This window comes from Lissotriton helveticus, chromosome 3_1, assembly GCF_964261635.1.
Source record: "Lissotriton helveticus chromosome 3_1, aLisHel1.1, whole genome shotgun sequence".
In the NCBI taxonomy this organism is placed as follows: Eukaryota; Metazoa; Chordata; class Amphibia; order Caudata; family Salamandridae; genus Lissotriton; species Lissotriton helveticus.
The window spans coordinates 942,665,433-942,683,069 of NC_136061.1; the positions used below are offsets into that span (position 1 = coordinate 942,665,433).

Consider the following 17,637-nt stretch of genomic DNA (forward strand, 5'->3'; position numbering starts at 1 on the left):
CAACAACAAAAGACAACCTCTTAGCAGGAAGGAACGCCAACTAAAAGAGCGTGCACAGAACTTAGAAAGGTGGGAACGGACAATCGATGATCAATGAAGGAATACGGAATCAGCAACCAACCTACCTCAGGTGGACGCGGAGCAAAGGAACTTTGTTGTCGCACACCCACTATGCAAGTAAGGGGGGGGAGGGGGGTGCGGGGAACACACACATGGGTTGATACTATTCTCTTCTCTTTTCCTATCTTTCTACACCTTTTTTCTACTCCTAGAGAGAGCATACAGGGAACCAAAACACAGAACTAAGACAAGTAGGAAAAGGAACCTAACAGACAGCCAGCTCGGTAAGAACGGAAAATGACACACAACACACACCACAATCTCAAGACAGACAACAGGGTAGTGTCAATGAACGTTAAAGGTCTCAACCACCCAGTTAAAAGGAGGAAAGTCCTAGAACACCTGTCCAAGTTAAAAAGTGATATCTATGTCCTGCAGGAGACAAGGCTAGGGGAAGAAGACATAGACCGCCTAAAGGCCAGCTGGATAGGTCACGTAATAGGATCACCAGCAAAGAGCAAAAAGAACGGGGTCATCACAATACTCAGTAAAAAGTCAAAACTCACACCTGACAAATCAAAGAAAGACACAGAGGGCAGATTACTAATCGCCAGCCTGCTCAGGGGGGAGGAACCTATACATGTGGCAAACATTTACGGCCCCAACACCGAGGATAAGACATTCTGGGAACAGATAGGCAAGGAACTGGAGGCACTACCTTTAGGAGAGCTCCAAATAGTAGCTGGAGACATGAACTAAGTACTGGACCCAGCCATAGACAGGCACCCACAAAGACAGAGCCAGACTACACAGAGGGGCAACCCGCTACGGAACCTCTGCACAAAAGTAAGGCTAGCAGACCCATGGAGACTACAAAACCCAGATGGAAGAGAGTATACCTTCTACTCAAACCCACACAACTCCTACAGCAGGATTGACTTTATACTCATATCGGACACACACACACACACACCTCAAAGAACACACAGAGATTGGCCCAAGAACGATCTCAGACCACTCTCACATCTGCCTAACACTAACGGGCAAACACAACGAACGCCCGACACGAAGATGGAGGTTCAATGATGACCTTCTCAAAAACACAAACAGCGGTGCTGAAATAGAACTAGCAATAAAAGACTACCTCAAAAATAACGACAGCCCAGACATAGAAAGAGAGATGCTATGGGACGCACTGAAAGCCACGGTACGAGGAACCATAATCAGTATCAAGGGAAGACAGAACAGAGAGAGAAGCTAAAAGATAACTGACCTAGAGAGCGAAATCAAAAAACTAGAATCAGGACACATAGCCAACCTAGAGGACAGGAACACCCTCACGACCCTAACAAAGAAAAAAATACGAATTGAACAAGATCCTTAGCGAAAGGGCAGGGACCTGGATTAATAAATACAAAGCAATAAACTTATGCTCGGCCAATAGAGCAGGTAAAGCACCTGCATCGTACCTCAAAGGCAAACAGAGACAACACACAATAGCAGCCGTCAGGGATAGCACGAACAAATCACACACGACGAACAAAGGAATACTCGACACCTTCAGAGACTTTTACGCGCAGCTTTACAAAAAAGACGAGACGTTAAGTGCAAATGGGGGGAAAGAACTCCTGAAACACATCACAACACCAGAATTGACAAAAGAGCAGAGGGAAAGACTAGACTCAGAAATAACAAGCGAAGAGATAGAGAGAGCTGTCAAAAGTCTGAAAGATAAAAAAGCACCAGGGCCAGACGGGTTCACAGCCAAGTTCTACAAACACTACATTACCACACTTCAACCAACGATGACGTCAGTGTTCACAAGCTGTGTACACAAGGGTCGCATGACGCAATCGATGGCTGAAGCCAACATTATAGTGATCCCGAAGGAAGGCAAAGATACACAACACCCGAAGAACTACAGACCAATTTCACTCATTAATGTAGATTGCAAAATCTATGCCAAGATCCTAGCTACCAGACTCAACACGTACCTACCCTCCCTCATACACTGCGCACAAGTGGGATACCTGAAGAACAGGATGTCCCACGACAATACAAGATTACTATGCCACGTAATCAACCACGCGACCAAAAGCAACAACGCGGCGGTCATGATCGCCCTTGATGCAGAAAAAGCTTTTGACAGAGTGTCGTGGCCATACCTAGACCAATGTATGCAAAAATTCGGCTTAGGCCACAACTACAGGAAGATGGTAGTGGCCCTATACAACGAACCCAAAGCCCGAGTAGTAGTTAATGGAGGCACGTCAGAGCTGCTAGACCTAAAACGGGGGACGAGACAGGGCTGTCCGCTATCTCCGGCCCTCTTCCTACTGGCAATAGAACCCTTACTCACCATGATACGATCAAACCCAGACATTAGGGGTATACCTGTAGAGGGAGAATCATTCAAATTAGCAGCATACGCGGACGACGTCCTCATTGTAACAGAAGACCCAGAAAGGTCTATAAAAGCCCTAAGGGACACTATAGATCAGTATGCCCAGGCGTCTGGGTACAAACTCAACAGAGAGAAATCTGAGTGTAAACCACTGAACATCCACACCAACAAGACAGCACTGGGGTCCTCTGGTCGGACCTGGCAGAGGAAAGCCATTAAATACCTGGGCCTCCTTTTCGAAAGAGACCTGCGATCCACACTAGACCAGAACGAACAAGCAATTTTAAACAAAATCAAGGAGAAGCTAGAGGGATGGTCACCCAAATTCACAACATGGTGGGGGAGGGTAGAGACTATCAAGATGATGGTCACCCCTATGGTTAACTACATGCTCAACATGCTACCACTAACTAACACATCTGATTTTCACAAAAAATTGGACAAATTACTGAACACATTCCTATGGAGAGGAAAGAAACCCAGAATCAGCCTTCAGAAACTCAGACTCCCCAAGACACTAGGAGGTCTTAACATAACAAATTTCAGAACCTTTCAAACAGCCTGCATGGCAAAACAAGGCTTGTACTGGCTATCCCCAAAGAGCGACTACACCCCGGCCTGGCTCACCCTAGAGCAGCGTCTGCTGGGGGGAATGGAACCCGTAGCACTACTCACGGCGACGAAACACCCCGCAATCAAACAAAACGCAATCCTTAGGAACACAAGACTGGCCCTACTAAGAATAGATAAACTACTAGACACAAGCGTCAGACAAACTCAGCTAGAGTCCCTCTGGCACAATCCTAGAATAAAGTACAGGAACAACACACTGGACATGCACACATGGTACCGACACGGCATAACAACGGTGGGCCAACTACAGAACAAAGGAAATCAAACAGCCTTTGACACACTCAAAGAGCAATACAAGTTTGACAGCGCAGAGCTCTATAACTTCCTTAAAATAAAGGAGGCCAAAGCAGGCATAAACAAGCTCACCCCATCCATAATACAATACGCCGCCAGCCTGAGCATAATAGGACACCAAGTAGCACACATATACAGAGCCCTGAGCCCCAAAACCTCTAAACTAAATAACAAAATTATAACCCATTGGGAAGCAGTGGCAGGGAGAGAGCTCAGTGAGAAGGAAAGGGCAGACCTATGGTCTTCCACATCGAGAAGAAAGGTGACAACTACTCTAGATCAGACAAAATTCTGGCTAGTACACAAGGCCTACTGGACCCCAGCACGCCTAGCAACCATGGGAATCAGAGAGAACGACTCCTGCTGGAACTGCAATAAGCAGAAGGGGGACCTGGCGCACCTCCTCTTCCACTGCACCAAGATCAGGAAATTCTGGGACCTAATAAATACTCTAATCAATGACGTAACAGACGCCACACTATCACTGGACTTTCACTATCTAGCACTGGGATACACCGACCCATCCATAACATCCGAAAACGACAGGGACCTGATTGACCTCCTGCTCACAGCGGCGGTCAAGACGGTGTTGAACAATTGGAAAGACACAGCAAAGGCCACTTTTAAAGCCTGGTTCAACTGGGTCATATTCCTACGAGGAGCCGACAGGTATCGAAAATAAACAAATGTTAGAGGTAGAAAACAGTGTGTTACAAGAGAAAGTGACGGGTGCATGTTACACACGCCGACCGGTGCGGCCTCCATAACTCTTCCACCCGGCATTGACAGGGCCTGCAAATGCACATTACAAAAAAGGTAAGTGCATGACTTTATAAGGGAGCTATGGTATGAAAAAGAAAGAAACACAGGGAAAACAAATGCAAGGCAGGCAGCATCACCAATGAAATAAAAGCACATAATTACACAACTAAACCAATCTAATCTACATAATTCAACACTACACATGCATACACTCCATAACACAAGTACAAAATATTGCCCATATATACAATGCCAGTAGCTCCAACAAATACAAGACCTATTGCATAAGTGAAAAACATGGCCATTTACAATGCCAATATCTCCAACTTCAACAAATGCGAGACCTATTGCATTTCCAATGATTGTTGTTTCCTCTCATTTTACTCATTACATTTTTCTTTTAAATTATTTGGGTATTTTTAATTGTGTTGGGTTTTGACTTTTTAAGTGTTGTTTCTGATACTTTACGTGTTTTCCTTAAGCCTGGCTGCTGTGTGCATAGCTTCCAGGGAGGCTGAGCTCCGTTTTCAATTATTGAAGCTATTTTACCATAACAAGTTTGTGGCCTTATTCACTGTGGTAGACTCCCGTCCACCCCAACTAATAATCCACTTTCTTACACATCCCCTCTGGACGTTAATATTAATTAGGTTATTAAAACAAAAGCAAAAAACTCACCATTACAAAGAGGTATCTGTTGGGCAGGCCCCAAACTGCAGGAAAGATGTCGGTCTCACTAGTGACTCTTTGCAGCATCTCCCGGGCTTTCTTCATGTTTTGAGAGTCACTGACAGTGCTCAGTTTTGTAACCGATAGTAAAGCCTCTGCTTCCTTCTGGAAACCTGGAAACCAAGGGAGCATGATCAGCCATTGTTGTAACATGAAAACCAGCATTACAATACCCGGTTATTACAAGGAATCGAGTCTGCAGAGGAAACTCATGTGGGTCAAGATGAAAACATATGGCAGGAATAAGGGTCCCTTCAAGTCCAAGATTGTGTTATTTTCTAGATGAATATTGCCCCAGCTCTCACATTAAGGAGGACATTGCATGTGTCAAAGCGGAAAGTGGCTGTTCAACACAGGTCAATGCTTTGTTACGAGCCTTATGCATTCTGCTGCACATTAATATTTGCAATCTAACTGAAGATGTTCTGGGAACTTGGTGAATTAAAGATGAAGGTCGCAATCCAGCCTCCCGTACGTTTGCTCTGCCTACTTGGGCATTAGTAAACCTCCATTTACAAAACCACACCTCAGACCCCTTCATATACAGTAAATGTATTGGTTTGCACTCCAATGGATGGACTAAGATTTACTGGGGCTATTGGGCAAATTAAATACCTAGTAGGTAACCAAGCGCTTAAAGCTAAAATACTTCATACAAAGACAGCGGCCATACCACCTTGAATTTCTAACAAAAGTGCACGTTGCTTAATGGCAAGTGCAATAGCACACATCCTAATCTACACAGCTCCACTTAAGAGCATAAACCATTCCCAAAATGTGGATGATTTGGTTTTCTTCTTAAGACACCACTACTTGGGAGAAGAGACTCAGTAACACCGCTGCCTGAAGAAAGACACCACATCATCAAGTAAGAATTGGAGTATTTGTACTCTATAGTTGAGTGACAGTCCACCTAGGTAGAGGCACAGCTGTTGCCTGTAGACAAAAACATATCAACCCCAGGTCCCATTACTAGGGAACCACTGCAACAAATAACCGGGATCAAGCAGAGTTTCATCACTAACAAGAACACAGTAGTAACAAGGTGACTGTTCCCACTCCGTCTTTCGTGACTAAATGCCACCACACCCATCAAAGGATACAACTTCTACATTTCATGCTCCTACGAGGAGCACAGATAATATAAGAAAGGACCCACAGCAGTACACACACACAATAATTCATCACCAAGTGAGACAATCATTTGGAGAAGCACACAATACATCACAGTGGGTCAAATTGACATCAAAAGGAACATTGACCAAACGAATGGCCATGCGAACATGTGGAATGATCATGCTTCACACCAGAAATTAGTACACACTGCCTGGGAAAACCTTGCAAGCCAATCACAGGGTACAACGTCCACCACACAGTCTCAGACTGATACACTATCCTGGATCTGAGCTGGGTTAGTAAATTCCACACAAACAATGCTGAGAGGAATGAGCGTGTACAATTAAGCACGTTAAATTACAACCCGAGTTCCTTTTAAGGTGGTTTTAAAGTAGTGGTTTTACAATTCTCTTTTTTATTTTTTTATTCAAGAAAAGTGGACGAGGCTGTTCCTCGGGTAGACAAGAAAGGGAGTGAGATGCACTGGTCAAAGGAGAAAGTGGTGGTTAAAGGGTGTTAACCTCCCACTGGGTATCCATTGTGTTGGATATGTTTGCCTCACACACCCTTGCAGGTGTCATGCTTCATCATAGGCGTTGCTCCTCGTTGGGTAGGCGGTGCAATTCCCAACGGGCTCACCTCAAAGAGGGGCTCTTTGGAGGAGATCTTTTGAATCCAACTGCCTATGGGTGAAGTGTGGGTATGGGGCCAGAGAGGTTGTAGACTTTATTGTGAGTTAAAATGTAGCATAGGGTACCTGAGACTACTTTATTCGGGTGGTCCCTCGTTACAATTAAAAGGTGGAGCTAGACTAGACTATCTGGAAAATAATGTTTCCTTGTTCTAGACTAGACTAGGATGTAAAAAGACGGTCGACATGTTTCTCTCTTTGAGGTGAGCCCGTTGGGAATTGCACTGCCTACCCGACGAGGAGCAACGCCTATGATGAAGCATGACATCTGCAAGGGTGTGTGAGGCAAACATATCCAACACAATGGATACCCAGTGGGAGGTTAACACCCTTTAACCACCACTTTCTCCTTTGACCAGTGCATCTCACTCCCTTTCTTGTCTACCCGAGGAACAGCCTTGTCCACTTTTCTTGAATAAAATATCGACTGAGGGCACGGACTGAGGCTGGACCTTCCACTCCATGCGAGTGGTAATTACGCCCCAATCGATCCCTTTGGAACACGCTCTCCCTCCTTTTTTAAAACACAACACAATTCTCTTTCTATCCCGAGAAGGTCTTTTACAAGTGGATGGCTAGACTCAGTATAATAACCGCAATCAAAACTACAAGCTGAAGGGGCCCCTGAAGTCCTATTACAACAGCTATGGGTACCCTTTGTATTGTACTCTTCTCACTGGCTTTGCCATAAGAATCGTAAACTGTTCAAGAAAGTAGAGAGACTAGAATTGGGAGAGACAAAATTATAGTGTTTTTCATATGTAAACCCTGCATTGTGTACAGGGTGAATTCGTGCCAAATGATTCGAGGCCTAAGCATGAATCCCCCCTATCCTTTTTATTCCAATAAGGATTATCCAAATCCCACTTTTAATATGGAACAAAATGTAGCACTGCATTTCATCAGATGGATTGTGGCAAATTATGGTATATATGTTAGAATTATGGTATAGGATAACAGACTAGGATGTGCTATCAATGACTAGTACAGTGATGTATGGGAGACAATGGGTATGCAAGCCAAGGAGAAAATTAGCAATGTTAGCGTGGTGAGACACGGCTGCACCCTTGCTTTTTTGGTTTGTAGTCTTTAGATGGTTGAATTAAACAAACAATTAAGGGAATAATTTAGCAAAAGTTGTCCACCAAAATTGGTAAAATGGGCTTTACAGACTATTCTTTGGCAGACATACTTACATGGCTATTGTGTGCCTGGGCTTCCAAAAGGCATTACGTACATGGTCTGCATATACTTTGTCAAATACTGTTGTGCCCTGTGATGTTGCCACGATGTGTGATTCTATGGATTCTATGAATTCTATGAAATGCGATGGCTGGGCAATTTAAAAGTGTGGCAATACAGATGACAAATCTGACCACGGAAAGTAAGCTTTGTTATATGACAAAAACGTGTTTTATTGGACGAATACCCCATATGGAACCCTCTGCACTATGGTGTTGGAAAGGTTGCAGAAGAATATGATTGTTGAATGAACAACGCTGCAGGTATTTAATTAAAGACAAATTGGCGATAATGAAGCTTTTCAGCAAATGTGACCTGGCAACACCAGATACAAACGTATCATGTGTGATGAGGTGGGGCCCTAGGCCCGCATGGCTACAGAAGGACACACAGGACACAGTGGTTACTGGGTACAACTGGCCCAGAGCACGAGCACTCAGCCACTTTTATTAGATCAGCGTCACCTGACCGGGGACGTCTGTGGTGGGTGGGTGTACAGTGTAACATACACACTTGCCACACTTGAATGCTGACTTCACGTCACTACATCCCTCCCCAACTTGGTGAAAAAAAAATTAAAACCAAGTACAGAGTCCAAAACCTGTGGGAAAGAAAATATACCAAAATATAACATTGGACTCATGATTTCAAACGAGTCTCTTTGGCTGCTTGCAGGCCGCAGGCAACGTAGTTACTGCAGCCAGGACCAACAGTTCGCTGTGGCATGGTTCGCAGGTGTTTGGCGGGTCTGGTCCTCTGTCTGCGCCACCTGGACGTTGTTCTCAGTCTGGCCTTTGCTTCGCTCAGCTGGTGATGAGGAGTAGGTGGAGAGAAGGGTGGATGATATGGGTGTTGTCTGTCTTCTAGCTTCCCCTACTCCGTCCTGGTCTTTGGTGATGTCTCCGGGCAGACTTCGAAATGTCTTTTGGCAGTTGAAAAGAGTAGGTGTACACATCCTTCTCACTAGGATGCCCCTCTCGCCGGTGTTCTTCTCTCACAAGATGTCCGGGAGGCCCTCTTTGCCAGGCTTCCACTGGACTGGTGCTTTCGGTCGTATTGCTCCACCATAGCCTTCGAGACGTGAGCGGGACGCTCCACGAGCCTCACCGTTGTGTCCTTAGTTCCACCTGAAGGTTAAGTTGTTGACTCCTTTCCTTGCACACGAGGATTTCATCTTCGTGGGTCCTGCAGACGTGCAGCTGTGGATCTGACTCCTGTGCGGGACTTGCTGCCACCAGAGTCCCTTGAGGCCTCTGCTTCTTGGGTTGCCACAGGTTGGTGTGGAGTGGTCAGTTCCTCAGCTTCCGGATGCCATCCAGTCTTCCACTCAACCCCAAAGGTAGATGTTGCCAACAGTCCAGCTTGCTCTCTTCTGCGATCGCCATGTGGATGGATGGTTCGTAGGTAGACGTCTTTGATCTGTGCTGCTGGTGCTCTTGCCAGGCCTTTTCCTCCACCTCACTCAGATGTTCCAGTGCCGGTCACCTTCCTTCTTTTCGCGGTGGCGGCGTGCCACACTGATTTCTTCTTCCTTCTTCTCGCAACGTAACCTGGACCGATTTCCTTTCATCTTCTCTGGCCAGGCTTCCCCGTGCAGCGCGCGCCCTGTGCACGTGTCTTCCTGGTCTCGTCCTAGATCTAGGACACTGTCTTCTTTTCACTCAACCGCCAGAGTTAGCGTCGTGACCTTCACTTCCTCTACTCTGTTAACTTGTGGTGTCGAAGTTCGTTGGTCCATGTTCGCGGACTACGCCTTGGTCGAACCTCTTGCCGGTCCACTCTGCCGATCTCTGGCAGGTTGGCTTCTTGGTGCGACCATCTGGCTGGTCGGCTTCTTATTTTCCCGGATGACCATCCGCCTGGTCGGCTTCATACTTGCTTCTCGGGCGACCATCTGACTGGTCTGGTTCATATTTACTTCTGGGCGACCATCCGACTGCCGGCTTTATCCTTTCCTGGGCGACGATCCGACTGGTCGGCTTCAAATCTTATTCGCGGGCTACCATCTGACTGGTCGGATTCTTTTCCCTGGCGACCAGACTGGGTGGTCGGTTTCTTCCTCTTTAGCGACCAGACTGGGTAGTCTTCTGGATGCGCTCTTCATTCGCTTCCGTGACTTGCTTTGAGCTATTGCCATCCGCATTGCTGTGCATTTGCGTCATGCGCCTTCGCACTTTCCTGTTGCCTAGTTTCAGAACCACCGTTGGTTCATGTGGTGGTGCTCCTGTCTTCGCCTTACTGCTGCAGCGATAGCCTGTGGCCACCAGGCATCGCTGCACTCTCTCCCAGCATGGCTTAAGTGCTTCTGGAGGGTTGCGCCACCGCACCGTCGACCTTCTCCTGGCCACTCCCTTTTTTGCGCGCTAATGGCTGCGCACTGGTTGGCGCTGGGTTCTGCCGCTCCTGCGCTGCCTTTACCTTGGACGCTCTCCAGTGTTGTCCTGCCAGGATGTGCTTGCTGCTCCTTTCCAGCTGAATGGCAATGTCTTAGGGGTCAGCCTGCCCCGTCAGTGAAATCCGGTTTGCTGTCCTCCTCTGCTTTGGGTAGTGTACGCACAACGCCTGCGTGTGGAGTTCCTGCACTCCTGGTGCATTCCTGCACCTTGTCACATCGTCCTTAAAGGCTGTGTGATGGTTTGGCGCCCCTCTGGCATGGCAGGTTTCTTGCGCACTCTTCACGTGCTTGGCAGCCTTCACTGTGTCTTAGTGTCAAGTGTTGCCTTTGTTTTCAGTTAAATACAGTGTCTACAAAAGGGTAGACTCCCCTTAGCTGGGGTAGGTGACCCATTGGGTGTAGTTCGTTATTCACCCCCTGGCCAGCAAGGCAGCTCTCCTTCACTCAGTCCTTTGCCTTGATTTTTCTCTGCTGCTTCACTTATTTGTTTCGCGGGGCAGTACTGCGTGATGGCCATTAGATGGCAGTGTGTCCTTGTTCCTAACATGACCCAGGCTGGTGTCTAGATTCAGAGGCCTTGCGCTGTCCTTGCTCTTTTCTGGCGCCAGCGCGTTGTCCCAGCCTGCAGCAACTCCCCGGGACTCCCCACGCACACAGGTACTCGCAACTAGGTAGGTGCCTTCCTATTTATTCACTCTGTGGGTGAGTTTGTCAGGCTGCCAGTGCAACTGCAATTGCGGCACTCCTCTGCTGCCACTATTCCTGAAGCCTGTAGCGCTCCAGTCGGTCAGCGCAGCATTACCCCCGCTGCAGGCCTAGCCGGGACGCCTCTTTTATGTGCGCTTTGAGTGGCAGTGGGTGCACACCGTCCCCTGGTGCTCTGAGCCCCATGCAGCAGTCTCCTCGCGCTTCAATGGCTGCGCAGGGACAAACGTTGCTGCCGGCAGTCTGTTCACACAGCGTGCTTGGCTTCAGTATAGTTTGGCCACCCTGGCCAGCTACAGGCCGCCCGCCGTCTCCTTCACACTCTACACCCCGCCCGCAGCAGCCTCTCAGTACACACACTGCGCGGGGCGGGGGAGGGTCAACGCTGCTGCCAGAACCTGCTCACCTCGTTTTGGGGCACACTTGCAATTGCACCCCTCACAGCTGGCCTTTACTCATTCCGGGCCATGCAGGGGGTTGCTGGTGCCGCTCCGCTCTTTGCTCCTGCCCGCAGCAGCCTCATTTCATGCCCTGCGGGCGGGGGGGAGGAGAGGGGCTGGCACTGCCTCCGGAGTCTGCCCGCTCCGTTCGGGACAGAGTTGCTTTCCTCCCGGGCGGGGGAATGGGAATCGGCTCACTACTCCATACCTTCTTCCTCAGATGCAGGGTGAGCTCCCTGTTGCAACTGCGATTCACGGCTGATGCGGGTGGGCTCTGCTAGTCTTCCACACGGCGGGGGTCACTCTCTCGTGGCCGACATGGGTGGGCTCCGGTCGGTCCGCTCCTCTTTCCCACGGTGCTGCCATGCAGGGGACGGATTCATAATGCATACGAGGTGCGAGGTGGGCTCCCGGTCACCTCGTCCTCACCCTGGGGCTCTGCACACACTGCGCTGGCTCTCGGGCGCGGCCCGCGCCGGCTTCTGGGGGTGCCCTCGACATGGGCAGCTCTTCCCCCTTTCTCTGTGATTTTTTTTTCAGCGGTAGCACACATGACACAGCTTCCGCCTCAACGCCATTGTGATGAGGTAGGGGCCCTAGGCCCGCATGGCTACAGAGGGACACACAGGACAGTGGTTACTGGGTACAACTGGCCCAGAGCAAGTGCGCTCAGCCACTTTTATTAGATCAGCATCACCTGACCGGTGACGTCTGTGGTGGGTGGGTGTACAGTGTAACGCACACTTGCCACACTAGAATGCCGACTTCACGTCACTACATCATGTAGTCTACATTGTCTAGCACACATGGAGCCTGGAAGGGCAAATAACTAGCAGATTTGGATTATGGCGTCCGTGTAAATGTTTCGAGTTTTAAATTTGAGCATGTCTTAACTCGCATGCCATTAGAAACTGCGTAACTGGTTAATCTACTGAAATGAACTGCAGGCAGGGTGGAGACTTTTGCACACACTATTTATCTGTAAGGTGTTACCACATGTAAGATGCCTTTGCAACATATATTGTTCATCAAAAAGGATCTAGTAACTAGGAGGCGATTATAGGAGTGATTAATATCAAAGAAAAGACCAGCACGCTGATGCTTACCATATATATTACTTTTGTTAATTTTTTCACACAAGTTCTTGCTAGGTGATGTAGGTCAAAGATAATGCATAATTGGCTTTTAAGTGAAAATGTTCATAGATTTTTAAAGAGGTACTGATAAACTACTATCGAAATTCGAAATAAACTGCTCAGGCCAAGGTTGAAAGGATGATATATTCACTCACTGAGAGTTAAGATGAAGAAACCCAAGCACATCTTTTTAATTAACATACCAACACACACGATACTAGGGTCCTAGAAGAGATATAAGAAAACCTACGCTGAGGAGCAGAGACTATCCTGACTTTCAAGCTCATATAGAAATATTTCACCTATAACTTATCATGACATGCTTCATCATAGGTGACCACCCACACTGTAGTAAGATGGTACCACTCCAGTGGACTCAACCAAAAAATTTGGGAGTTCTTAGATATTCTTTACACAGGACAAATTCAGAGGTCCAGATCAAGTATTAAAAATACCTAAGGATATACCCAAAGAAAGTTTGCTGTGGGTTGCTGTGGTATGGGATAAAATCAAAAGATGTGGTAGAAGGTTGGACAATAATGTTTCACCTGACCTGATAAAGATGCCAACATATTGTGACCTTACTAAATTCCAACAACTGGTCAAAGGTCTATTTCGGGGCAAAAGAACTCCCTACTCATTCCACGCATGCATGCATTCCATGCAAAAATCTTTGAGGCCAAGGCTCTCATACCTACATACGTACTCATACAGGAACTATGTTGGAACAAAACATAATAGGTGCATTTTATTGAAACAAAATATTCAACTCATATTAAAATAGCTGCATCTTCATATGCTCATACTCACAAAAACATCTAAGACATTGACAGTTACTCAAACTCACCCAAAATTGAGCACTGCAAGTCTCTAAAAGTAATTGAGGTATTCTTGTGAACGCGCTGGCCTTGTAAGAACAGGCAGAGTGTGTTTAAATGCAGGTGGTAAGCACAAAAACACTTGTACGTACAGCTTGGGCACTTAGCCAACTGTGGGGTAGATTCAGATTTCATGGTTGAAAATGAGGGGCATCTTTGTACTCACGCTCTAAGTGAACAGCGAGTGATCAACACAAAAAAGAAAATAAACCCTCCAGAAACAGATATGTGCTGGTTACATGACGATACCATCTTCAGAATAAACAAACAAGACAGGTCAGCAATTAGATAAACAATGGAAATGATTATACCCTGGTGTCCTCCGCATAGGTGGGTAAAATGTGTACTCGGTAAGTAGAGGGAAAATTACTCAGAGATGCAAGTGTATCTAAATGGATCGTAAAAAGCTGGCGATAAAAGGAAACCCTTAATCGATTGTAAAATACTAATATTGTAGATATGGAACAACACTTTCTTTGTAACATAAGAACCCCTCATGATGCCAGATTGTGAACAAGGGGGACATCAGCAGGGCAGCCCTCTTAGTGCCCATTAGTCGTAGCACCCCCCCTTCTTCAGTCCTCGTAGAGGGGGAGGCTCGGGCAGTTCACCAGCCCCTCCTCTGGCCGGGTGCTCCAGTGACGTGCATCCGGGGGAGGGCGCGTTGGGGGGTGGGCCGGGTATTTAAGTCCCAGCCATCCAGTTTGCTACCTCTTTGCTGGCATCCTGCCCCCCGGCTGCTTCCTGTCCGGACCTTGTTCCGGTCGTCCTGCGCCTACCTGCCTCGCTGCAAACCGTCTTTGTCGTCGTCGTTGTTCTTAGGTAGGTGCCACTCTCTCGCCTCCCCCTGGCCCCGTCCCTGGACTAAACCCAGGTCGCACAGGGGCCCTGTGGTTGGATACCAGGGGGGGGGGGTCTTAGAGGTGGCCTCAGGAGGAACAGCAACCGCACGTTCACGGGCTAGGGCGCTCAGAGATTACCATTATTGTGCCAAGGAAGCGATCCGGAAGGTCATTAGCAGTCTTGCCTGCTGTTTTATTTAGTTAGATTTGGCGCATGGGGCTCATTGAACTTCACCTTGCTGAGCTCAGCGGCTGGCTGCCATGCGGCCGGGCCGAAGTCAGCATTAACATAGAAATATCAAGAGACATGTCCAAGTAAGATTTCATGGACATGAAAATCAAAACTGAATTGCTGCAAAGGCCAGCTTATCCTCCAGCCATCATTTCGTCTGGATGCCTCACAGGGATGTTTCTTCGATGTTTTATTTGATACATCGTTTTTGAATGAGCACCCCCTGTTATCTGATCAAGCATGTCATCCACCATTTTATTTGTGGAAGTTCCAGAATCGTTCACAAACTCCATCAGGCTTAACGCGCAGTCCGGCCGGACCGAAGTTGCACCTGGATCCAAAATGGCCGCAAGTCTGACCGGTCCCCACGGCACAATGCCCGGGTGCGACCGGGCACGTGGTGAGCGGCGGGAGACCAGCGGTGGGTTTGCTTTCTGCCGGGTGCTTGGAATTTTCTTTGCCTCCCGCGTTCCTGTCATGAATTGCATGGCCTCCTCGCAATGCGAGCGGGGCGGGGGACCGCAGCAATATTGCTGGTGGTCGCGCACGAGCCATGGATTTGGGCACACATGGGAATTAGCGCAAAGGCTGGTGTGCTCGCCCAGCATGCGGGAGGTGGCGGAATCGATGCCCGCATTTTTCGTGGGTCAGCATTCCGATGCACCCCCGCATAGAGCGGAGATTTATTCGTGCCGCTGCGATAGTGCTCCCCGAGCGCCATTTCTGTTTACGAGGTGCCATAAATGCGTTCATGATGGCACTTCTCTCCCCTGCAGCCACGCGTTTCCTCAGCAGGACGCACTACAGTGTTGTGTGTCTTCTGTACCTGTAATCGTCATTCTTTAAGGATGTCCTTGCATAGGCGATTGCAGGCGTCCATATAGACTCCTGATGTGGCGTAGCCCATCTTACCACCCGTGAGGTAGTTTGATGTCACCGCCCCGCTCCATGTTTGGGGTGCGCTAATGGCCTATATCTTTAAATCCATTCACCATCCGATATCAGTGAATATATGCCGGCGGCCAGAGCATGTGTGCGGGACTGCTGTATTAAGGGGGTGATACTGAGGACATATACCTTTGCTTTACCCTTTACCCAGAGCCTCAGGGTAAGTATTGTATCGAATAGAACAAACCTTTTATGGCCTGACCTCCTTTCACTCCGGTCCGCTCTACATACAAGCCCTGCTCATGGAAACACGCTCGAACGCGAGCACTGGGACACTCGGGTCCCGAGAAAGTGAAGCGTCTCTTTCAATTCGGACGGGTTGATCTCGTTCTCGTAGTTCTCGGGGCATCGGTAGCAAAGGCTAGGAATGTGCGGGCCTTGCTTTAGGGGTGGCTGGGGGCCTCGGCAACTGCCATTCCTCGAGGCCCACATGGGGCACAGACACGCGCACCTGGGGTCAAGGGGCACCCACCCCAGCGTTGTAATGCCAAGCTGTTTCCTCAGGAACAGCACCGAGCACGCGGCCTACCGCTACCTGCCACCACTGCTGTCGACCCCATCTGCGGTACAACTGGTGTCGGCCCCTGCCACCTGTAGTGTCTGTGTAGCGGTCTAGTTTACCACGCACACGCACCCACACATCCGCAGGCCAGGCGTGGCCTGCGGCGTCCAATAAAAGGGGTGCGCGCGCTCGAGCACGTCACTTCCTACAGTACTGCAGTGTCGGTGTCTCTGTCCTGCTGCGGCGCTGCCAGCCCCTGCGCAAGGCCACCTATCACCCTCAGCCCCGGGTGTCCACCAAAAGGTCAGGGCACAACACTGGCGACGAGCGGAGGGGGCCCAACCCTCGCTCGCACACCCGTGCCACCCCGGAGCGGGTCCGCTCTGTCCCGCGGTGCCTACCGCGCTTCCACGGCTCCCTGCACCTGATCGCGCTGGGGCCTGGTCACCTGTCTGGCCTTTGGTTTAGGGCCTCTCCGCCCCCCTGGAACACGGTGTGGAGATCACCTGGGTCGGAGGACCCCCCCTGCATCGAGGGGCATCTAGCGGCATTACCGGGTGCGGCACCGGCCCGCCTTCCTCGACGACCTGCCATATCCCACGCATTGCGCGTGAGCCGCGGATCGGCCCGACACCCTGTTTTTCCTCACGCATTGCGCGTGGGAGGGCCCTGACTGCCGGGAAAGACTTCCCCAGTGCCTAGGAACGGAGGAATCCAGCGGAGGACGTGCCCGCCATTCTCCTGGGTGCCCCACTGTGGCCGGCTGCTGTGTCGCATTGGGGCCACCGCGCCACGTCCGTGTGCGTCTCTCAGGGTCATCGTTGCCTGGAGAGGTACGCGCCCTGCAGCCTGCTCATCGCGAGGCGCCCTGAGGCCTTCCACCACCGCGACAACGCTGAGGTGAGCTGCGCGACGTCGCAGAACCTGCGCAGGGAGGAGAGAGAGGCTCGTTGTGGACGCCCTGTGGTACCACCACCATGTCGGAGGAAGGAGCGCCGGTGCCGGTCATCAACATCCCCTTCCAGCATGCTGCGGCAGGGGTATTACCACCATTCAGCGAGGCGGCGGACCCGTCTACGGCCTCCCCGAGATGGAAAATATGGCTAGAAAGGTTGGAAAACTACTTTATCGTCACGAGAGAAACAGACAAGGCGGTGAAGCGGTCGCTTCTACTACACTATGCGGGCGATGAAATCTTCAGGCTGTTCAAACACTTGCCCAATACAGGAGATGACTACGACGCAGCGGTCGCCGCTCTGATTGGCCATTTTGACCCCCAACTGAACGTAGACTTCGAGGTCTTCAAACTGGGCCAAGCGCGCCAAAGGGAAGGCGAGACGATGGACCAATTCCATGCCCGGGTCAGGGAGCTGGCCAGCTCCACCGATGAAGACCAACCAAAGGCAATAAGACGACAGATCATCCAGGGATGCCGGGATAAAACGCTGAGAGGGGCGATCCTCCGCAAGCCCGGCATGACGCTAGAAGACATCTTAATCCTTGCTAGATCTCATGAACTTTCGAGTGTCAGGGCCTCTGCCATGGAACAGGCACTACACCAACCACAAGTCAAGGCAGAGGTCATCAAAGTGGAGCGGGCAGATGCTGTACGACCCCAACCACGGGGA

General features: G+C 49.4%; 1 protein-coding gene across 2 annotated transcripts in view; it reads right to left on the reverse strand.

Moving 5' to 3' along the window:
• LOC144823116 (melanoregulin-like) overlaps nucleotides 1-17,637 on the reverse strand; it is a 280,535-nt gene that overhangs the window by 30,437 nt on the left and 232,461 nt on the right. For both annotated transcript variants that reach the window (XM_078681308.1, XM_078681309.1), the window contains exon 5: nucleotides 4,832-4,995. In XM_078681308.1, coding sequence (XP_078537434.1) covers nucleotides 4,832-4,995 — 164 coding nt within the window. The remainder of the gene's footprint in view (nucleotides 1-4,831; nucleotides 4,996-17,637) is intronic.